Source organism: Lemur catta, chromosome 7 (genome assembly GCF_020740605.2).
Source record: "Lemur catta isolate mLemCat1 chromosome 7, mLemCat1.pri, whole genome shotgun sequence".
NCBI classification, from domain to species: Eukaryota; Metazoa; Chordata; class Mammalia; order Primates; family Lemuridae; genus Lemur; species Lemur catta.
The window spans coordinates 97,531,130-97,555,040 of record NC_059134.1 but is presented as its reverse complement, the minus strand read 5'-3'; the positions used below and the strand labels follow the sequence as shown (position 1 = coordinate 97,555,040).

Below are 23,911 nucleotides of genomic sequence, written 5' to 3'. Positions count from 1 at the left end.
AAAGAAAGAAGGAATCTTAAGGCTGCTCTTCACCCTACACAGGAAAATGAGGCCTGAGCAGCTAAGGGACTTGCTCAAGGTCACATAATAAGCGGTGAGTCTAGGATGAGAGCCTGAGTCATGTCTCCCCACTCCCAACCTGAGTCTTCCGCATCCTGCTCCTGCGGCCCTGGAGATGGTGGAGATCGGGTGTACTGGAAGATACAGGAGAAAGTGATGCTGAATAAGGTTCTCCAGTCACTGCCCTGTGGCAGAAAAGGGGCAGCCCAGTCAAGGTAAATGACAGCAGGTAGAGAGGACCCATCAAGCCTTTTGGAAGTAGACAAGACCCAGTCCCCTCTGTGTCACCCCATCTTTTCCCTTCTTCTAGATTCTCTAGCCCAAAATGCCTAGAAGGGAACAGCACAGAATGCAAATGAGCTCAAACCCCTAGGCGGTCTGTGCAAGGAGAGGGGCCCAGGGCAAACAGAGGCTGCAGACGGGTGTCTGCCCCCTCCCAGCCATCTCCCTGGAGACAGGCTTGATGAGGTCAGGAGCCCAGGCGAGTGGAGAGACTGAGGACTCACTCAGCAGTGGAGCAGGCAACTTCTAAAAAGACAAAGCTCCCGTGTCAGGAAATGTCCCCATACAGAGGAGGCAACAAAAAAGAGAGGAATCGCCTCTGGGCAGGGGACTTCCAGCTCTCTTTTGTTTATGGGGATGTTTCTGGTTCCCAGCTTTAAACTGCGGCTTGAGGATGGTGGGTAATTTAATTAAACATTGCAGGGCCTTGGCTGAGGTTGCCTGGGAGCCACTGGTTTAAAGTTCCTACCCTGTCATGGCCTCATCAATGAGCTATATTGAGAGGAACTGTGTGTGTGTGTTGGTGGAGAAAGGAGAGGAGGGGGCTCAGAGCCCAGAAACCCGGAGATTCTATTCTACTTTGACAAGCGCCCTGACAAACCCAGGTTCCTGGGAATTTAGCCCAGTGCCTTTCGCACCCAGCACAGGGCCTGGCACGGAGGGGAGAGGTGCTCAGCAGTGAGTGGATGAAACCAAAGCAGTCGCAATGTAAAACACACCCTGAGGCAGTCTTTAAAGTGATCCAGGGCTAGTTCTCCGCCTCTGGTCTAGAATCCAAGGAGCCTCATCTTCTGGCTAAACTGCCAACCATGAGGGCCGTAGTCCACCAGTTCTCGGGTAAGAGTAATCAGACCTGGGGGAGCAGCTTCTGTCTTTCTGGGTTCTCTAGGTCATGACTGCTCCTAGACACCCACCCATGCTAGGTGCCCCCAAACACAAATTCAACCTTTGCCCTTCCCAAATGTCGGGAAGGGGCTGAGACCTTTATATCACTAGGGTGGCTCTCCATATGCTGCAGAGATTTGATCTGAAATAGAAAAGCTAACACCTGCTATTTTTATTTTGAGCAGGACTGGAATTCCCTGTCAGGTGCCTTAACGGCTGGTCTTTGTGGTCCCACCATGGCTCAGCTTCCCCTAACACACAGACACCCTCCCCATCCCCCAGCTTGACACCTCCACCCTCACCTCCACCACCTCCATCCAACTTGCACAATTACATTCTCTCTCTCCCTCTCAGCCACACTTAATCCTCTTTCTCAATCTCCCCACATTTCTCTCTACTCTCTCCTCCTCCCAGTCTCTCTCAACTCCGCTTCCCTCCCTTCCCCACCAAGGGTTAAGCCCCTCCAGATTCTAACACTTCTGGAATCCTTTCCCCAGAAAGCTTTACTCACTGGGCCAGTGTCTGCAGAGCCCTTGGCAGAGAGGTTGTTGGGAGTTATGACTAAAGATGGGGACATGAGGCTGGAAAGATACCCCTTTCCCATGACAATCCTAATTAGCACACAGGATGTGGGGGCTTTCCAAGGAAGCCGAGACACCCTGCCCAAACAGCTGTTCCCTGAGCCGCCAGCCTGCTCTATTCCCTCCCCACCACACCTGCCTCTGCAGGCTCCTTGGTTACACTCTCGGGAAAGCCCAGCTAGAATTCCAGAAACAACGGCCCCCTCCCCACCCCTGTCACGGAAGAGATTACTGGAAAGACCGAGAATTGTCCTGGGCCATCAATTAAGCATGGACGCATCAGAGGTGCAGCTCTGCCCTTCTCCTCCTCCTCCTCCTCCTCCTCCTCCTCCTCCTCCCTCTGACAACCCCCCCCCTCCCCACCCCCAGGCTCCCTTCCTAGCTCTGACCTGGAAAGGCTGGTCAGCTGAGAAGCCGGGTTGTGGTGGCCTTAGTGGCAACTTGATTCTCATGAAGAGATAGGAGTTTAGCGCTCTCATAGGCTATGGTTTCAGGAGGAAGCTTGGGGACAGTTTCTCCTTAGGAATCTGCCTCCTGCTCCCCGGACAAAGAGAGCGGCTTCCCTGCCAGACATTCCGGAGCCCCGACCCTCCCCCTCCTCTCTCCGTCTGCTGGGCCTGTTGCTTCAGCACTTGGAGGGCAGCGCAGAGGCATCCCCAGTGCCACAGCATCCAGGGCGTTCCAGCCCCTGGAATCCCCCAACTCCAGTCTCTCCTCCCAGGGACGCCCGGGCGCTTCCTTTACCCGACTGCAGCCGGAGCCTCCGGGGAATCCCTTCTCCCCTTGCCGGTCCCCACACCCAGGACCCGCTGTGGGAGGGCATCCCACACGGGAGAGGCAGAGGCACTAAGGTCGGGGTGAGGGAGGTGCGTGGCAGGCCCAAGGCAAAGCAGGGTCAGCCCGGGTGTGAGCAGCTGCGGGTGAGGGCAGGGAGCTTTGGAGAGGCTGGGATTGCTTGTGGGCTGGGGCGGCCCCAGAACGTCTACATGGAAGGACTTAGGGCCACCGAGCGCTGAAAAGGAGGCGTGAAACGGGGAAGGGGTTCTCACCGACCACATTGAAGCTGGGTTTGCACAATCAGAACACTGATACTACTTGCATGGACGCTTTGGTGGGGGATCCTAGGAGGATCAAGGGGAGTAAAGCGCCGCCCACCACCACCTCTTGGGGACTCCCCTGCACGGAGGCGCCCACTGGGTGGGCCAAGGTGGGCTCACGAGGCGGGAGATCCCGAGGCAGGCCCGGGAGGTGGGCGCGGGCGGGGCAGGGGCGGCCGGCTCACCCGTGTCTTGGCGGAACTGGTTCATGGACTGCAGGTCGATGATGTAGGGAGCGAGACGGCTGTCCACCTGGCCCAGCACCACGCTGCCCCCCGCGCGGGGGCCGGCGCGGACCACCGCCTCGATGTGGTGGCTCACGGCGGGACTGTAGGGACGCCAGCGGCCGTGCTCGTTCAGCCATTCCCAGACCACCACGGCCGAGGCCAGGAGCATGGCGAGCCCGGGGCTGCGGCGCTGCGCCGCCTGCCTCCCGGGCCGCGGGCGCCCGACCTCCTCCGCTTCCTCCTGCGCCGCCGCCTCCGGGCCTCGACCGCGCCCCCCGCCCCGCGCCCCGCCGCCCCGGGCAGCCTCAGCTCCGGCCCATGGGCTCCTCCCCAGCCGCGCATCCACCGGGGCCCGGGGCCCGGGGCCGCCTGGGTCGGACCGCGCACCGCCGCCGCCGCCGGGGTCCGCCGCTGCTGCCGCTGCTCCGTGGGGTCGAGTCGCTTCATGCAAATGCCCGGCTCTCTGCAAACAGGGCCCCCTCTTGCAAAAGCCACCCGGCGGCCGTGGACTGGGGCTGGCGGCGAGGCGAGGACCCAGCCCTCGCACCAGTTGCGCCTCGCGCTCTGCAGACGCCGGGGTGGGATCTCGCCGCACGGTCGCGCCTGGAATGGCACGCTCGCTTCTCCTCCCCTCTCCCCTCCCTCCCCACCCTCTCGCCGCACGAAGTGCAGTTGCCGCCACGGGGACAGCTCCCCCTCCCTGCGGCTCTGCTCAGTCGCTTCCAGAAGGAATTGCCCATCCCAAGCGGGGCGCTAAGGCAAACCCGCGTCCGCAGGGGTTTCCCTTGTTCCTTGGTGCGGAGGAGCGACCCGCCATGACGCGGCCCCGGGACCGCGGCTGTCGCCCGGCAGCAACTTTGCAGCCTCCTTCCCAGAATGTAAGTATCTTTTTTTTAATGCAGCATGATCGGTGTCCGCAGCGCGAGCTGGAAACACGCAGTGTCTCGGGGCCTGCGCACGCACTGGCACACTCACACCCGCACACACACACACACGCGCGCGCGCGCGCACCCTCACGCCCTACTAGCTCGGGCTCGTATTACCTCATTCTCGCCAGCATCCTTAGCTGTCCGTCAAGGATGCAGAAGCCACGCCCCCTGGCTCCTCGGGAGAGTGCCCCGGGGCTTGCGCGCCCCCTGCTGGCCGAAGTGTCGCATGCCGGCCACGGGCCACACACGGCTCGGCTTCAACCTCTGCTAAGGAGACCCAGTCCAAAGGGAGGCAGCAATTGGTCGAAAGATAGATTTATCTATGTAGAGAGCAATGTGGTTTTCTGGCCTGATTCGAGATTACTAGAGTCAAGAAGATACATACTAAATTGATTTATTCTGTAGCGTTTCTTATGACCCAAATTATGAGACACTAAGACAGACAAAAGCTAGACTTGATTATTTTGGTCATCAATAGTTAATGTAGAAAATAACTTAAAATGGGTGAGTTCTGACTAAAAGGGAAGGTTGTAATCAGACTTATGCATTAATCTTGTCAGAGAACACAAATTTTGTTTCTCTGAGGCTGCAACATAAAACAATGAATTAATTCTATCAAGATTTAGAGAGTAGGATTGTGAATCTTTTTGAAATAATCATTTTTTTTTCGTAAATCATACTATCTTTTTATGTTTTAGAAGATTTTCTTCCCCTTTTGGTTGTCTTTTCTCTCATCATTAGAATTTTCCAACTGTCTATCTTTACCTCCTTCCCAACAAAGTTCTAAATAAGAAGCAAAGGAAAAAGCATCAGCTGTCTCTTCTTCAGGTCTCTAAAAGCCCCAGCTCAAGGGACCTCTGAGCTTTGTTCTTTCTGGTCTCCTTGCACAGTTTAACCTCTCAAATCTCTAGTCACCCTCTCTCTTAATTGGGGGGGGACTACTCCCAACCCAACTCAATCAACATTATTTATTAAAACATCAAATTTCAGAGTTTGAAGAACAAAAAGAAAAGGAGTTAAGGACACCTCAATTAATCCTACCAAGAGCCATTATTATTCCCATTTTACAAAAATTACAAGACTTTGGGAATTTAAACAACTTGCCCCAGGTTACATATCTTGTCAGAGGAGAAACCAGTATTCAAAACTTATTCGGGCTGGCTCAAAAAAAGATGGCCGTTACATAATATGTGTTATATGACATGGAGGTGGTGCAGTAGGAGGCAGGTAAAAATGTCTCAAAGGGAAAGAAGGGAAGAGAAAAGATGAGGATAGAATGCTCTGAAAGAGAAACAAAAGTAGCATGGAAGAAAAGATAATTTTAAATTTTATTGAACTACTTTTACTTCCCATTATGAGACTAAGAGTATGAAGACTCAGGAAACTTTCTTGTGGTCTAGATAGACATGGATCCAAAAGTGAACAGTGATGATTCTAGGAGATGCTGAAAGTACCAGGAATAAAACAGCACCTGACCAGCTAAGCCAGGAATTCCCAGGTAGGAAAAAGCCTAAACCAGGTAAGAGGGCTATTAACAAATACTAGGCAGGCTGTTTGAAAGATGAGCAGAAAGCAGGAGGAAACTGACTCCTACCTATGACCAGACTGATTTTGTATCTGGCCTTCTTGTATCTGCCATGTTAAACATGACAAAGTGTTACAGCAGAATAAAAATAACTGATGACACATGAGAAGGTTTATATATAGTCTGATTCATTTGTAAGAGGAAGTGAACACACACACACGCACACACACACACACACGGGATCTTCAAAAAGTCATGGAAAATACACATTATGAAAAAACTATGCATGTATTTAAAAATTTTTTTGTACCAAAACAAATTCATACTAACTTGTTATAACATGTCTGAATAGGATCTAGTTAGAGGCAGTAAGAAGGATAAGATATTAGTTTGAAAAGAGCCCCTATCAGAGCAATGTGAATTCTGCTACAATAGGAGCAAAAACAAACAATAAATTTATGGTGAAACATGACGGGAAGAATGGTGAAATCATTGGTACTTTACAAAAACCATTATGAAGACAATACCTCAGAGAAATCAACAGTTTACAAAGGGATAATATATTTTAAGGAGGGAAGAGACAATGTTGAAGATGAAGCCTATGCCTCAGTGGCAGACCATCCACAGCAGTTGGCGAGGAAAAAAATCATTTTGTTGGTGCCCTAACTGAGGAAGACCAACAATTAACAGCACAAACAGCCAACACCATAGACATCTCAATTGGTTCAACTTACACAATTCTGAATGAAAACTTAAAGTTGAGCAAAGTTTCCACTCGATGGGTCACAAACATTATTGCACTCAGATCAGCTGTAGACAAAAGCAGAGCTTTTGATGGAAGTGTTAAAACAAGTGGGATAAAGATCCTGAAGGATTTCTTCAAAGAATTGCAACAGGAGACAAAATATGGCTTTACCAGTATGGTCCTGAAGACAAAGCACAATCAAAGCAATGCTTACTAATAGGTGGAAAGGGCCCAGTCAGAGCAAAAGCAGACCAGTCAAGAGCAAAGGTCGTGGCAACAGTTGTTTTGGATGTTCAAGGCATTTTGCTTGTTGACTTTCTGGAGGGCCAAAGAATGGTAGTGTTTTGAGAAAGTTAGTTAAAGCTTTAGCAGAGAAACTCCAGGGAAAGCTTCACCAAAGAATCCTTGTCTACCATGATAATGTTCCTCCTTATTCCTTTTATCAAACAAGGGCAATTTTGCAAGAGTTTTGATGGGAAATTATTAAGCATGCACCTCACAGTCCTGATTTGGCTACTTCTGCCTTCATTTTTGGTTTTTTTGTTTGTTTCTTTCTTTCTTAATCTTAAAGAAAAATCTTTAAACAGTCCCCATTTTTCTATAGTTAATAACGTAAGAAAGACTGCATTGACATGGTTAAATTCCCAGGACCCTCAGTTCTTTAGTAATGGACTAAATGGCTGATATCATCTCTTTCAAAAGTGTCTTGAACTTGATGATGCTTATGTTGAGAAATCAAGTTTATATTTTTTGTTTTTATCTTTTAATTCAATTTTTCCATAAACATTTTGAAGTGTGCTCTCTCTCCTTCTATATATACATGTATATATATGACTTGACATTAGTGATCAATTATAGTTGTAAAATATATGTATTTTAATAAGCCATGATAATTTATAGTTCATAACAAACCACTTGGAAATAATAATTTATAATTTTATGTCAATAGTCATTATATATGTATATACATTTCTTAGATCTTCCAAGACAATCCTATTTCAAATAATCTGTACCAAAAAGGATTTAAAAAGAGCTAAAGAATGGAGGTTTTCAAAGTATAATGATCAAAACTGACATATAAACACAGAAGGAAAAGTCTTTCCTGACGCTCTCATCAGACAAGTGCTTGAGCAGATTCACCAAGGTATCCATTTTGGATGAGATGCCAGCCTTACAATAAATATAGCCTCATGTGGCTGGGCCTAACATACAGAGAACCATTTAGACAGTAGCCCAAAGCTGTCTCATGTGCTTGAAAAATAACCCAAAGACTTCAGGGGGCTCACAGGCCCCCTAAAGGAAAGAACTCAATGGAGAGGGGCTTTCCTGGGGGAAGGCTGGTAGGTAGACTTTACCATGATGTCATGAGTCATCAAATTTTCAATATCTGCTGGCCTTTGTTGACACTTTTTCAAGATGGGTTGAATCTTACCCAATCAGGACTGAGAAATCTTCGGAGGTCACTAAAGCCTTTTTAAAGGAAATTGTTCCTAAGTTTGGACTTCTTTTAACTCTCCAAAGTGATAAGAGAGCAGCTTTTGTTGCCAAAGTTACTCAAGAAATATCATAAATTCTAGGAATTGAATTTATCATGGAGACCCTAAAAAACTAAATGGATGAATAAAACTTTGAAGAAGACTCTTTCCAAAATATGTCAAGAGACTAACAACTTGGGACAAAGTGTTATCCCTTGGTGAATGGCTGGGACTCAAAAACCTCCTTGTGTCTTCTTGGCTTCCTAATGGGCATATCTAGTCTCTATAAATCCTCAGAATTAGAGTGATGGTAAACAGAGTATATGGGGATCCAGCTGAAACTCCCATAACCAGAATATTAGACTCTACCCAGACTTCTGGGATGGCTCTCCCCTAGTTGGCTGTGACTTGGCCACCACAGACCCTTGGTCAGAAGAAATACCCTAGCAAACTTATCAGTCATGTGACTTTGTAACTTGTGCCCCAGAGGGATATGTTTTCGTATATCAACAAGAAGGAGAGCCTTGGGCCTATACATGTATTAAAGGGGGAGACGACGGCCAATGTTGACTAGGATACACTATTACTCCACTCTCTGTACACAATGACTCAGTTACTAAACACTGCGCCAGTTTCCTAAAATTGCCAATAGCTCCATAAGCATGTACCACCATAAAAGCATACTTGGAATGAGTATAAATACTGATATGCTCATTTATCTCATGATATAGGGCTGTAGTCAGTGCAATCAATTCCACCTTCTGGCCAGAAGTTCCAGGGGGTAGGGCTTGTGCCTCAGTTACCTGTTGGCTGGTAACCACAGCATGCCCAGCTTTGCACTGTCCTTGTTCCATAAAACTACTTCCATTTCTAAAGAGCTCCTTGCTAGGTCTGGCAAGAGTTGATCAGTCAAATTCAGGCAACTAGAATATACTTGGTCAATAATTTGAGTGCAATTATGGACTGGGGAATGAGGGCCCATAGGCAACAAGGTGATGGGATACAAAGTGGACACTGTCTTCAAAGTCACATCGGGATTATCTAACAGATAAGAAGGTGGCTATGTGTGTTGGGGCAGGTTGTGTTGAAAGCAACACATTTTATTCAGGTCTTATTCAGAAGTCACAGGTTACAGATTGATGGTGAGTCTTGGTGTGCAGGAGGTCTAATTCAGAAGTTATAGAATTAGTGATAGATGGTGGGTCTTGGCATTATTATCCTGTGAAGAGTCTGCTGTTTCTGGGAGACAACTGAAATGGTAAAAGCTCAGTTAAACAGAAAGATTATAATGTTCTAGTCATTGAGTACCAGAGGCCTGGGAATGCAAAGCATAAGGAAGCTACAAGGAAAACATATATGGAGCGGTGTTATTCTGTGTTTGTTCATGGAGCTGATTACAACAGGGTCTCACTCTGTCACCCAGGCTAGAAAATACAGTGGCATGATCATAGCTCACTATAGCCTCGAACTCCTGGGCTCAAGCAATCCTCCTGCCTCAGCCTCCCAAGTAGCTGGGACTACAGGTGTGCACCATCACACTGGCTACTCTTTAAAAAAAATGTTTTGTAGAGACAGGATCTCACTATGTTGCCTGACCTCTGATTCTTGAAGCTGAATTTTTCCAAGTCATCTTCCCCATGGTACATGTGGTAAGCTGAACAATGGCCCCAAAGGTATGTCTATGTCCAAATCCTCAGAACCTATGAATGCTACCTTATATGGCAAAGACTTTGCAGGTGTGATTAAGTTAAGGATCTTGAGAATGGGGGATGATGCTGGATTATCTGGGTGGGCCCTAAATGTCCTTATGAAAGGGGTAGAGAGAGATTTGACACAGGCAGAAGAGGAAGGAGGCAATGTGATCCTGGAGGCAGAGATTGGAATGATGTGGCCACAAGCCAAGGAATGCAGGCAGACACAAGATACCAGAAGAGGCAAGGAACAGATTCACTCCTAGAACTTCTGGAGGAAGCACAGTCTTGCTGACACCTTGATTTTAGGATTTATGTCCCCTCAAGACTGTGAGAGAATAAATTATTTTAAGCCACCAAGTTTTTAACAAATTACCACAAACTTGGTGGCTTAAAAAAACAGAACTCTATTCCCTTATGGCACAGTTCTGGGGGCCAGAAGTCTGAAATCAAGATGTCAGCAGGGTTGATTCCTCTCTTTGAGGGAGAAACTGTTCCGTGTCTCTCTGCTATCTCCTGGGGGCTGCCAGCAATCCCTGGCATTCCTGTGCTTAATAGATGTTTCACTCCAATCTCTGCCTCCATCTTCACAAGACCTTCCCTTCTGGTCTCTCCTCTGTGTTTCTCCTTTCCTTATAAGGACACTTGTTAATTCAAAATAATGTCATTTCTAGAACCTTAATTTGATTACATCTGCAAAGCCCCTTTGTCCAAATAAGGTCACATTCAGAGGTATACAGGGTTAGGACTTGGACATACCTTTGGGGAGGGGGACACAGTTCAACCCACTACAATCCCCTTCAGACTATTATCCCATTTCAAAGAGAGATCTGGAGTAGCATGTGATAGTGGATTAACTCTATAAATGGGGACTAGAAGAGTGGGTAGTGATAAATCCAGGCCTAAGTTGGATTTTCTAGATACCTTGTCTTCAGATCTAGGACAAGAGAAAATCAGAGAAAGGTATTTGTTACATTCTGAAATGCTTGCAATGCTTCTTAAGTGGTCCAAGGTAGATGTACTTTAGATGCAGGAATGGACACAGTAGTGTCTGGGTCTGATGAACCAGCTTAGTTAGGAGAAAGAACAGTAAACTCTATTTCATGACTTATTTCCCAGTCTTTTCCCAGGTACCAGTGATTTGGGCAGCAATTCAGTTATATGCAGAGAGTTCTTTCTGGCTGTCTTCTTTAAAGTGTATAATGGGGAGTGGAGTGTGACAGAAATGAAGAGTTTGTGTTTTAGTGTGAAAAACAGAAAGCGATAAAGTAAGGAAATGAATGTTTTGGAAAAGAAACGATGGTAGAAATGAGAAATGAGAGAAAAGCTGTGTTTGAAGCTTTTGTAAGCTCACATGGAATTCCCATGTGAGAAATAATCAAAGACAGAAAAGAAGTGGGGCTATATGCCTAATTTTCCTTTGATTTTTTTACTCAATACTTCTCTAGGATGGCATCAGACATTAAATATGGCAGAATATTTCAGCTGAATGAAAACACCTGGGGATAAGATTTGTTTATAGCATAATTTATTTGCAGGAAACAGTGGATACACAGGTGACTTGACGTGAGTAATCAGTTAAAAGTTGTAGGATGTATGACAAGCTAAAAAAATGATAATTTATGATTATAGCATGTCCTCACTTAATGTCATCATTAGGCTCTGGGAAACCGTGACTTTACGTGAAATGACATACTGTATGCTCAAGGAACTTAACTCTTGTTTGTATCAATTACCTTATGGTAAAATTGGTTTTGTACAGTACATTGTTTCACTTAAAGTCATGGTTTCCAAGAACGTATCGACAACGTTGAGGACTTACTGTATGTGTGTGCGCATGTATGTATGCATGTATTTATGTGGGTGTAGGCTAGTCACCTGTTGTCAATTTAGTAGCACTATCACTTCCTTATAAAGATGAGGATTGTTTATTCCCAGAACCCCTGTATGTTCTGGATTAGCATTTGCCAGTGAGAAATATGCATAAGAAACTTGGAAAGTGGAAATAAAGTGGTAGTCATTGTTTCCTGGAAGATCATGGCAGTCAGACAGGACTTTCTAATATCTCTACAAGGTCCCACTTGTAGATTATATCTGACCTAGGAACTTTGCAATGTCTCTGTAAATTACAGCTTTAGTATCACCGTGGTGACAAGGCATGGCATCTTCTCAGACTGCCCCACATCAATTAGCAACTTCTCTCCTCCTTTCAATGCTTTACACTGACATCCACCCTCTAGTTGCAATCTTACAGCTCCTTTGCTCCTCTCGTTCTTATTTAACCCCTAATTCTTAATTAAATACCTTATTTCTGTAACATTTGTAGTGGCTGTCTTCCTGACTAAATCTGGGCTGATACTATAATATGTATACATATCCTAGATCATCCAAGACAGCCCCAATTTCATTAATAAATCCCATCTTTTCCTGAAGAATCCCTGGCATTCCAACACTACCAGTATGCCTAAGACCCACAAAACCAAACCATGCCAAATGCTGATGAGGATGTGGAAATAAGAACAGTCCTTCATTGCTGGTGGGAATGCAAAATGGTATAGTCACTTTGGAAGGCAGTTTGGCAGATTCTTACAAAGCTAAACATAATCTTACTATAAACCCATCACTTGTGCTCTTAGATATTTACCCAATGGAGTTGAAAATTTATGTTCATACAAAAACCTGTACACTAATGTTTATAGCCACTTTATTCATAATCGTCAACTGAAAGCAACTGAGATATCTCTCAAAAGGTGAATGAATAAACACGTTGTGGTATATCCATAGAATGGATTATTATTTGGCAATAAAAAGAAATGAGCTATCAAGTCACAAAAACACACAGAGAAACTTTAATTACATATTTCTAAGTGAGAGAAGCCAGTCTGAAAAGGTTACAGATGATAAGACTCTAATTATACAATGTTCTGGAAGAGGCAAAGCTATAAGGATCAGTGATTTCCAGGGTTTGGGGATTCAGGGAGGGGTTAAGCAGGTGAAGCATAGATTTTAGGGTGATGAAAGTAGAAGTCTGCAGCACAAAGAGTAAACCTTAATATATACAAATAAAAAACTCATTTAGGAGGTCAAGGAGTCAAATAACATGATGTTTGAAATATCCCTCTTGCCCTAATAACCTATAAAAACAGCGAATTTCAGGACACATACATTATGACAGTTTTAGTAGTATGAAGATTTTGGGAATTCTAAAATATTTTGTTTGAGATCATTTCTAATCAAGCATTTATCTCCTAAGTTAACAATAACTATAGTTCCAAGTTTGATTGCACCACACATTTTTCTAAGCACTTCCTTTCCCTATGTCAGATATTGGGGATAATGAGATGAACAAGTTTTGGCTCCTTCCCTGTAGCAAATGAATTTAGGGAATGATATGGAAGAAAAAAAATCGATGGTTACATGACTTTTAGTGTCACAAAACCGACTATTACTGAATCCTATCATTCTCCACATTACTTGACTTTAAAATAGGGGTCATAGTCCACCTCATTGCGTTGTTAGGAATAATTTCTAAATGTGCTTAGAAAAATGCCCAGTATATAGGGAATGATCAATAATATTCATTATTATTATTTTTGAAATTGACCATTTTGAATTTAGAAAACTTATTATCAATCGCTGTGGAATAACAACTCCACAGTCAATTCCCTTAAAGCTAATAAAGAGACCTAATTCTCACAAGTCCTCAATCCTCATCACTCATCATTTCGACATCCATCTGGCTCATAAATACTTCTTCATACCATGGTTTATGTCTTTGCTTAATATCAAGGAGGATGGATGCCATAAGAGAGCCAAACTCAATGACACTATTAATACCATTTTTGTGGGTATAAGCAAAGCCAGCAGTGTGCATGGCCACCAATGAACCTTTTGAATCAAACACTGGGGATCCAGAAGCCCCAAAGTAAAAAGAGGTGTCATAGGTAATCACATCAGGGTTGTGAACTATTTTCTCAAAACTTCTCGGAGTGTACATATGGACATACTGCGCACCCTCTGCTTTTCTAGCCTGAACACGTTCCTGACATTTCTTTTCTCGCTGATCCTGAGAGATTACAGCACAAGCATCATGAGACTTTTTATCTCCATATGGATGGCCAACAATATGTATCAACCCACTAAGGGGTACAGGAGTGACTCCATGATGTAGTCCTACAGGTACTTCTTGTCCATTTTCCTTCAGCTTCAGGACAGCATAGTCAAGCATTGCATCAGATATCTCAAACCAAGGTTCAATGAAAAAGCAATTCTCTTCTTTCTCTGGGGCATCTTCATAACCAAATGTCACCCTGACACATTGACCAATTATGGCTGCCCATTTACCTGGCTCTATTCCTTCTCCCACAATGTGATTTATTACATGCCGACAAGTTAAAATGAACAAGCCTTTAAAAACAAAGCAAGTGGCAGAACCCGTAATTCCATTGTTGTCCCAGAATATGTAGCCAACTGAATCACTGAGATGTGAAAGAAGTTTTAGTATTTTAATCGGAGTAGAGTTTTTTGTTACTTTCCCAAAACTTGTTTTGTGCAATTGAAATAACGATGTTTTCCCCTTTCTTTTTTTCATTTTTTCCTTGAAATTTTCTCTGATTTTTTCACTTTCTTTTTTCAAACTGGGGTACTGGTCCACAATGTGTTCTCTCAACACACAGGTGTTTCTTCGTTGCGACTCAGAATTCTCAGCAACTGCTGCCCCGGGGCTCATTCTTTTTACAACCTCAACCTGAAAGAGCTTGCCCTCTAATTCATCAACTGGCTGGGTGTTTTCTACAATGGTGTCCAGCTTTTCAATGAGTTTCCAATCATCCTTCTCCAAACAGGAAAGAAATCTGCCGTCTTTGCACAGAGCATCCTTGATGGTCTCTCCTTTGAAAGCATAGACGCAGAGTTTGTACCCTTCTTTGTGAAGTTGCCCGCATTTAACGATCCTTTTCTTGTACTTTCCAGCTCCAATTGCATGAATGTAAAATTTGACACACTCAGGAGATGATACCTCCTCATGCCGGCCAAAGAGTTTGTTACTTTCTTTCTGTTTATTTTTACTTTGGGCAAATGTAATTACCACATGGCAGCTTTCAGGAAAACAACTGAGGGGCATTCCAAGGTTGATGAACCCTTCAATTCCTTCTTTGCCACACACCAGCATTTCTTTGCCTTGGTGTGTTTCTATTTCTTCTCTGACAGCCTCAAGAGTGTTGAGAGCCATATATAAGCGATCCTTCTCACTCCTTATGAGCGTATATTTCATTTGTTTGTTTTTCCTCTGGTTTATATCCAAAGTAACATTAATCATCTTATTTGGGGGCATAGTCTGGTCTTCTGGATTTTTCTTAGGTGAATGGAATCTTTGAGCCTTGGTGTTAGTTATATCTCTTGGACCTCCTTTAGATTTTATCTTCACTGGAGAAGTACTGGAATTATTCTGTTGTTCTTTTGGGACCTAAAAGCAATGTTAGATATTTTAAAACTTTAAATGCAACCCTAGTCTTTTGTTTCTCTTTTTAGTATGGAATTCACAAAGTTTCTCTGGGAAACTCAGAACTGATCAAGTGATTAGAATTAAATCAGTGTTTGACTTGGGATCCAAAATAAAAGCTGAGCTACCTGTCACATCAGTCGAATAAGCTCTTGATATCACACACTGGCAAATTTTTCTGAGAAATATGAGGGAAGAAACACAATTTTTTTCCCAGATGCATCAAAAACAGAGATTCTTGACTCTGCCATCTCTATCTGAAATAGTGTCATTTCAGGTCTTGTTTACTATTTTCAGGTATATAATTTTTATATTTTCTGAGGAGAATGATGGATCATACCAAAAAATTTGTTGTTAAAACACTGAATTCAGCAAGAATGAGTTACCATGATTTATCAGGCATTAAATATTTTTTAAAAACCCCATCATTATTTAACTAATCATTTAGTCATAAAAATGTTGTTTTCTAATAATAAATACTTTGAGTCACCCAGCATATATCATAGAAAGAGCTCAATTTCCTCTGTTACATTAATCCCAAAATTCTATAAAATGAGGGGAACAAATACGGCTTATCTGATGGAGTCTTTTTGGTGGAAAGAGTTTTTCCAGTTTTTCTTGTAAGTGCCCTTTTTAGGGCCACATAATAACCAAAAAAGGAAGTGAGTATCAGAATTCCAAATCCTAGTCCAATCTTTTTTCCATTAGACTTCTGAATATATTATATTTTGTAAATGTTGTATCCATGAGTCCCATTTTTATAGGGCATTATCTTAAGAACTAGGGGTTGGGGGGAGGAATTAAATAAGGAGGATTTATCAAATAGCAGAAACTGAATGAAAAATTAAGGGCATATGATTCATACGTCTAAAAGATACATTTGTCCCAAGTCATATTATCATAGCATGGGTATAAACAGATATGGGTTCATATGCCAGCAATGCCCCTTACTGGTAATGAGAATAACAATGCCAAGAATGTTATAAAGATTAAGTGTAACTTCATTGTGTGACAATGCTTAGCACAATGATTGGCATGTGATAAGTTAATTTTGTTTTTCTTCTTTGTAATAATACTAATATTCTGGATCAAAAAAACAAATAAACAAAAAAAGCTAAGATAATATAAATTTACTCTAGGCATATATACAAAATCTTAAAGAACATCCTTTCAGTCTAATGCTGCCAGAAACTCCCTCGTCATGCCCCCTATTTGAGCACTATAATAGACCCCCAGCTTAATAAAATGACTCTTGGGTAGATATGGACACTTTTGAAAGGGGAAAAGGGATAATATGTAGTTATTTGTTCACTCTGTCATGGAGCAAGACAGAGAAAAACAGATCTAGGCTTCCCTTGGATATTCTAGATACTTGGATGTTCTAGTTTTCTAAACCAGGACAAATAAAACAAGATGAAAGGCCAGGTATGGTAGCACATGCTTGTCCTAGCATTTCAGGAGGCCAAGGTGGGAGGATCGCTTGAGGCCAGGAGTTTGAGACCAGCCTGAGCAAGAGTGAGACCCCTCTCCACAAAAAATAGAAAAAAAAATTAGCCAGGAATGGTGGTGTGGTGTGTGCTTCTAGTCCCAGCTACTCGGAAGGCTGAAGCAGGAGGATCACTTGAGCCCAGGAGTCTGAGGTTGCAGTGAGTACGATGACACCACCGCACTCTAGCCTGGGCAACAGAGTGAGACCCTGTCTCAAAGAATAAAAAAAAGAAACAAGGTGAAGAATTTTAAATTGCATTCTCAAATGCTTACCATTATTCTTGATAAGTTAAAGGAGAATTTTAGGCTCAGAAGAAAATACTATGATTTGGTATGATACAGAGCTCAATCAACAGAAAAATCCCTGACTACATGTCAGTGAACATACGTCCAAGTCTTCACTTTACTCCTGCTTTAAGCAACAATTCATTTCTCTTCTCTCCTCCTCATAAACAAATTGAGGATGGCAAAATCTTTCCTGACTGCCTAACAAGGTTATGGTAAGAATAAATATATAAAAATTATTTTATAAAGGGTAAAGTACTATTCAAATGTAGGTTATTATCATGATTGAATAGATTAGCCACATTTGGAATGGTATGTATTTTCATGCTATGAAACACCTTTAATTTTGTTTTTATTTCATAGTTTAGTGTAATATATTGTATTTGATTTTTATTGTTATTCTAGAAATATCACAATAGCTTTTCATTAAAGGACTCCTTGACATGGCTGAGATTTGTATTACAACTCCCTTCCTTGCAGCCACCCTCCAAAATAGAAAAGATAAAATAGATAAGAAAGATTTTAACTTATTCAATATTCCCAACACACAATGAGGTAATTTGTTGGCAGAAAGAATTGTAAAAGGATAGTTAAGGCTAATATCAGTATACGAACAACCCCCTGTACCTGTGGGTTTCCCCTCTGTAGATTTAACCAACGGCAGATCAAAAATATTTGGGAAAAAAATGGATGATTGTGTCTATACTAAGCATATATAGAACTTCTGTTTCTTGTCATTATTCCATAAATAAAATAGTAGTATAACAACTGTTTATATAGCAGTTTACCTGGTATTAGGTAGTTTAATTAATCTAGAGGTGATCTAAAGTCTACAAAAGAATGTGCATAGGTTATACACAAATACTAAGCCATTTTATATTAAACATAAAGGACTTTGAGTATCCATGGATTTTGGTATCCAAGGGGGGTCCTGGAACCAATCCCCCATAAACACTGAGGGACGACTGTATTCCATAAATAGAATTTACAGACATACCTGAGAAAAATAGTGGTCGATTTTCTTATTACGCTTTGCATCAAACCGGATCTCTGATCTGCGCTTCTTACTGCTCATGATGACTTGAAGATGAACAGATGGTTCAGCTGAGACACTAATTTCAAAAAGGTTCAAGTTATAGCAGTTTCTTCATAGCTATCATTAACTGTGCAGAAGAAAAGATCAACTGGAGTCTCATGTCCCACCTTTTCCCTTGAGCTCCAGCCTCACTCTCTCTGGAGATGTTAACTTAGCAAGTAGATAGTTTATTCACCAAGGATAATCACCCCAACAATAAAAGCTCTCTTTTACACTACTTGTCAGACACTATACTAAGCACTTTACAGAAATTATCTCTAATTGCCAATCCCCACAGTTTCTATGGAAAGTAGGTATACGTGCTTTCTGAAGACAGGAAAAGTATAGGTTAGAGAAGGCAGGTAATCTGCCCAAGGTCAGAGCTCCATGGCAGAGCTAGAATTCACATGCAAGTATTAATACCCTATGGAAGAGTTTGCAGCTGGAGAGTTCAAAAAGCTGTTCTATTTACATTGATGTTAAATTCCGGTCTGCAGTGAAGATGGAGATGGCAAGGGATGGTAAAATGACAGGGAAATGGGTGGGAAAAGAACTGGACAGGACCATGATGACGAAATAAATTTGGAATGAGACTTCAAAAAGAAATCTGGAATGTCTGCCTGAGGTTTATAATGAGGAACCTTAGTGACTGCATTAAGTTTTTTGTTTAGATGGTATTTTTCCCTCTATCTTTCCTCTCATGTCTCCTTAGGAGAGAATGAACAATTTAAATAAAATAGTAAAATCTCCAATAGAGATAAATACCAGTAGAAGGACGAATAGCACTGGGGGCAGCAGCCATATCTATCTTCAGCACCTCAACCTCTAAAACAATGTCTGGCACGTGGCAGGCCCTCAATATAGACACATTTATAAAGATACATTCACTGAGGGAATGGAGTAGGCATCTGCTGTACTATGCCCTGTTCTAAGTGCTTTTCATGAACTACCTCATGTAATTCTTACAACCCTGTGAGATAGGTATTATTGTCCCATTTGGATATTAGATTATTGTCTCACAAGATAAAGAACTTGAACAGAGATGTTAACATTTTCCTTAAGGTCATGACGCTCCAGAGAGTGTACTTTTGAGACTTTTCATTATGAACATTTTCTAACATAAAATAAATAGAAAATAGTATGATGAACCTCCAGATGCCTATCACATAGTTAATTATTGGTCATTTTTTTGCAAACTACATCATCTTTCTATTCGATTACATTATTTTATAATTAAAGTCATCATGACGTTTTAACCCTAATTATCACTTTCCATCTCTCAAAATTAAGGATTTTTCTTATATAATCACAATACTAATTTATTCACACCAAGATCCAAGTGAGGGACACAAGTTGCCTTGAATTATGTCTTTTAAGGCTCTTTTAGTCTAGAAAAAGAACTGATTTGTTGAAGTGAACAGAGAAGTTGTTTCTAGAGGATGTTCACCCTCCTGGGTTGCTTCTACGAATTGTTGTTTGACTGATGTTCTATCCCCTGTATTTCTTGTCAAGTGGAAGTTATCCATAGACTACGTTCATTCTCCTAACCATTGCACTATGGAACAGGAGCCCTGGCTGTCTCCTTCACTGGTAATGAGCTATGAAGGAAATCCCTTACCCTCCGAGCCTTAGGTTCCTGTTTGTAAAAAGAGGCAATGATTCTAAATAAGATAATGAATATCACAGTGCTATATCAATGTCAGTATTTATAGACCGTCTGAGTTCAAATATCAGGTCACCACATACTAGCTATATGACCTTGGGCATATTAATTAACGACTCATTGCCTCATTTTTCTCACCCTAAATAGGAGTGGTGTTAGAATCAACCTCCATTTTTGTGAAGACTGAAAAATGTAATCCATGTGGAGCCTTTAGAACAGTGCTTGGTATGTAATAGGTTGCCCAGTAAATATCACGCTGGTGATATTTATCAATATCAACACACTAACCACAGGGATACTTTATAAACAGCAGAGAACCTAGAAAAACAAAAATACAAACAAAAAGTATCATTGAAGAATTGGGCTGTGCTGTAAGATCCTCGAAGGCAACAAGTGCCCAACAATTAAGAAAGTTTGGCCCTTCCCTGTGTCATTCATGATGTCTCATCTAATGTCATTTGCGAGAAGACTTCAGCAGTGACTAACAGACACAGGCTAAAAAAGGAAATGAAAGTGGGCAGAAAGAAACATGCATTTTGTAGGCCACTGGCTTGTACTGGAGCAGTCACAATGGAAAGGGGCAAGAGGTTAAGAAAAGCCCCCAACATTTTTCCCCTTCCCACATTGTTTCCAGTATCCAGACTGAACCATGTTGTATTAAAATATAAAATGCCCTTAGCTATGCTATTCCAACCTCTGTCTTATAGTCGAAAGTCAATGTTCTACTTACCCTGACTTCCTACAGTAAAGGGATAAAGCAGTACAGCCTGTCCTGAGTCCCATCTCCAGCCCACCTGGAAGCTCCCCTTTGGAATTTCTGTCTTTCTCAATCTCTCTTTCCCGCCTTCTCTCTACCCCAGTTCCTTCCTCCCTCCTTCCTTCCTTCCCTCTTCTCTCCTACCTCTCTCTCTCTTTCAGGCTTTCCTGAGTCAAGGATCAATGCTGACCCTAAGCCTTCTCCAAGCCCAGCACCACCTCATCCAAGCTCACCACCTGGTTCCCACAAGCACATGAAGCAGCCACTGAAATAAAACTCATGCCTTCGTAGCCCTCCAGATGGGCAGTGCTGGCAGGCCCTGGCCTCAGGACCCGAGCTCCTTCCCCTTCCAGCCCAGGAAGGCTCCAGCATAGCACCCACCTCGCCTAGCACCAGAGCACCAGGGTACTCACTAATGGGGATGTGTGCCTTGCCCACCGCCAGCACTTGGGCTCAAATTCAGGGCCCAATGCAGGTCTGGCTCTTACTGGAGGAAGCAAAGGACTCCAGAGCTCTGCAGGAGACACAGCTAGTCTGGCCAGGGAGAACATGCCCATGTTAGCCAGGACCCGGACTGAGCAGGAAAGGGGGGAAGTGGGGCTAAGGGTTTGTTTTGCTTTTCGGACCTGTGGTCTGGCAGGCCAGTTGCTTACCTCCTTTCATTTTATTATGCGCCAGGCCTTTCTTCCTGCCTGAAGATTCCACCCCCCTCTCCCCAATGCCAACTCTCACTTCTTTGCCTCTTTGGACAGCAGGGGATGCCAGGAGACTGACTGTCCCAGGGCTCAGGTAGCTCCAGAGCACAAGTAGGTGACACTTGTTTATTCAGACCAGCCCCACCAGTCTGAAACAAAACCTTCCGACTTCTTGGTCCCCTGGGCCAGCTTGAGAAACTGACTTCCGGGTCCCTGTTCTCTTCCCTATGAACTTTTTCTCTTGCACAAGTACATCAAAAAATGACAAGGTCAGAGAGAAATTGACTGCTGCTAGTAATAAGGAAGATTTTCACCAAGCATAAAAGCTTTTAAAAATCTGATCAGATAATCAAAACGATTCCTAGAAAGTTTCTTTACTCCTAGGGACAAAATAAACTGAATGCTTGGGCAGCTCAACAAAAGAAAGTGGAGTTCGAGCAAGCTCTTCTTTCCCCACTTTTGAGCTCAGAGAGCCCCTGAGGAGAAGGCTGCAGGGACCTCAGTGGGACACACTGATTCTGAGTTGAGGGTTTTCTTTCTGGGGCCTCCTAGAATGTCAAATGTTGGCTCCCCCAAATACCATTGCAATAACCTGTTAATAAGACAAAGCTAAGTTTGCTGCTCACTGAGGTAATGGAAAACAATAACATTCCTTTTACATTGGCTCTCTCTTTCTTTTTTAACCTTTTCGGGGACAACACTCAGTCCCCTTTTCAAGAGCAACAGCAACTGGGTGTACAGGTTTGTTCCACTCTCTCCCCAGCAGTCTGACGTTTCTGTGCAGCCTGCTGCTGCCAATGCATCCTGCCAAAACTCCAGGTCACCCCAGAATCCAAGGGGTAACTCACCTATAGGACAGTCCCTCCCGAACCAAGCCATCACTTGCCTGATGCTTGCCCTGGGGAGCCTTTCCCGCCAGCCACTGGAATCCTTGCAGTTTGGAGACTGAAGCCGCCTGCGGAACGGTGATTCTGGCCAAGGGACAGAGAGACCCTGGGTTCTCTTTTCTCCTAAGACACCAACTCGCCTGTTGTAGAGGCGGGTTGCCCGCGGTCCGGCCACCAAGTGCAGCAGCGGGAAAGGCCGAGCCAGGGCGGCGCGCACCCTCCCTTCCTAGGAGCTCCTCCTTTTGCCCTTACCTCCCTGCCCCGCGGCCGCTGCCAGCTTCTGTAGACGGGGTTCCCCTAGTCCTGCGTATGTACGGTAAGGGTCCCCGTAGCGGCGAGGCTGGGCTGAGCTGGACGGGAGAGGGCGCGGGAATCGGAAAGGCCGGCGTGCCACCAGCAGGGAGGACGCGGGCGGGGCCTCCGCGGCGGCCCGTGACCCGCGCGCGGGAACCAGCCCTGTATGTCGTGGGCGGGAACTTGGCAGTTTCCGCCTGGAGAGCTTTGCTGGGCGGAGGCGCGCAGGTGGCTGGCTGGGGCCTGCAGCCTGTCACTTGCTCCAGTGCACAGGTGGCGCTGAGTGGGGACGAGGGGGCTTGGCGATTTGGGCACTTGCCAGGGAACAGCATCCCCAGCAGGAGGATTAGGCCCCCTCCCCCCACTATGACAGTCCGGAAGAAGCCACCTATGCAGGCAGAGTGAACGCCCTTATAAATCGATTTCTCCAGACGTGCATCAATATGTGCAGACGTTTACAATCCTGATGAAGGTGACAGGGACGCCAGTACTATGCATCTCAAAGCTCATGTTCAAAGAAGATAGGAAAAGGCTTACAAGGTGGGCTGCTCTTTAAGGACCTACATTCTGAGCACATGTGCAAGTATTCAATGCTGTGTTGGAGGAGATCATGGTCACAATGGTGACAACTTTTATGAAATTTATATGATGTATATAAGGTGATAGGGTGGCAAAATGTGTTGGTAACTACGATACATGTGGGAATTTTGAGGAACTCTCCTTAACGTACATACAATACACCCAGAGCAGCTAAAATTACTGCTTCATCTTCTGTGGGTTTCCCGGAGTTTGGACAGAGTAACCTTTTAAAAAAAGGTATGAATGCTGAGACTTTTTCTATGGGAGTCACTTTTGGAATCTGCCCTCTTCTGTATTTGGGAGGGATAATCTCAGCTAGTATCTGAATTCCAAACAAGAGCAGCAATAGGTCTCTTACTCAGGAGGCTGCAAATACCCATGACATGATGTGGTTAGTCAGAATTCATAGATTCAACAGGGTGTGGTGAGATAGTCAAAATTCATAAATTATGGTGGCTCTGTGGGGCAAGAGGGAAAGAGTATCTGAAATCCCCACCAAAAAATGCAGAGTTTACTGACAATGTCAGAACCTACGGTTTAATTCAAGATACATTTACTTAACGTTTACCATGCGCAAGACATTGTGCTTGGAACTATGGGGCTAAAATTTTATCAAGACACAGTCCCTGCTGTGAACGGAGGTGTAATGTGTAACACACTCAGACCGAAATAAACCTTGCTTAAGCTAAAAAAAAGGCAACAACAACCAAGAAAACCACAAACTGTATAAAAGCTTCACCACTCACTCTCATTCCTGGAATCTTTAGAGGTTTCTATACCCCTGAGAGTAGCGTGCAGTGATTACCACGGAATCAGAATTTGGCTGATTCTTTCTTCAGTATGGATTCTGGAGCTGCAATCATCTCAATGACAGTAAGAGATGATGAGGAATCCCGGGGTTGAAATTGCCCAACCAACTGAGGACACTGTTTTGGAGAACTATGCTGGGGACTCCAGACACTGAAGAGCAACCTGCCATGGGAGCTGACTTGTTAGTACTTGGTGTGCTTTTGAGATGTTGCCTGGAAATTAAGAAAAGAATCTCAAAAACCTATGAAGAAGAGCGACATTTTCCTGTTTGGAACAAGCACTGGTGTGTTGAAGCCACTGCATGTAAAGGTACTATGGAGTAAGACCTGTGATGAAAGAATAAGACGAGTGGTTAATCGACTGAGAATGTGTTTGTGCAGA

The 23,911-nt window shown here is 43.8% G+C and overlaps 3 protein-coding genes across 5 annotated transcripts in view; 1 reads left to right on the top strand and 2 right to left on the bottom strand.

Moving 5' to 3' along the window:
* DTX4 (deltex E3 ubiquitin ligase 4) overlaps positions 1-3,361 on the bottom strand; it is a 32,899-nt gene extending 29,538 nt beyond the window's left edge. The window contains exon 1 of one of the 2 annotated variants that reach the window (XM_045558138.1): positions 3,091-3,361. In XM_045558138.1, coding sequence (XP_045414094.1) covers positions 3,091-3,301 — 211 coding nt within the window. In that variant the 5' untranslated portion in view covers positions 3,302-3,361. Of the gene's footprint in view, positions 1-2,197; positions 2,625-3,090 lie in introns of those variants that run through there. The other variant, XM_045558139.1, reaches the window with a different exon arrangement.
* Positions 3,362-3,954: 593 nt separating this feature from the next.
* GLYATL2 (glycine-N-acyltransferase like 2) overlaps positions 3,955-23,911 on the top strand; it is a 58,537-nt gene continuing 38,580 nt past the window's right edge. The window contains exon 1 of the mRNA XM_045558136.1: positions 3,955-4,010. The gene's annotated coding sequence lies outside the window, so the exon portion shown is untranslated. The remainder of the gene's footprint in view (positions 4,011-23,911) is intronic.
* FAM111A (FAM111 trypsin like peptidase A) lies at positions 12,185-22,274 on the bottom strand. Of its 2 annotated transcripts, none has more exons than XM_045558134.1 (4): positions 22,100-22,274; positions 21,809-21,931; positions 17,768-17,882; positions 12,185-14,961 (listed from the first exon to the last, which is right to left on the bottom strand). In XM_045558134.1, exons 3-4 carry the CDS (start codon positions 17,843-17,845, stop codon positions 13,201-13,203), a joined length of 1,839 nt encoding a protein of 612 aa, XP_045414090.1. In that variant the 5' UTR covers positions 17,846-17,882; positions 21,809-21,931; positions 22,100-22,274; the 3' UTR covers positions 12,185-13,200. The 2 variants fall into 2 exon arrangements, with proteins under 2 accessions (XP_045414090.1, XP_045414089.1); XM_045558133.1 differs by having other exon boundaries at positions 21,847-21,931.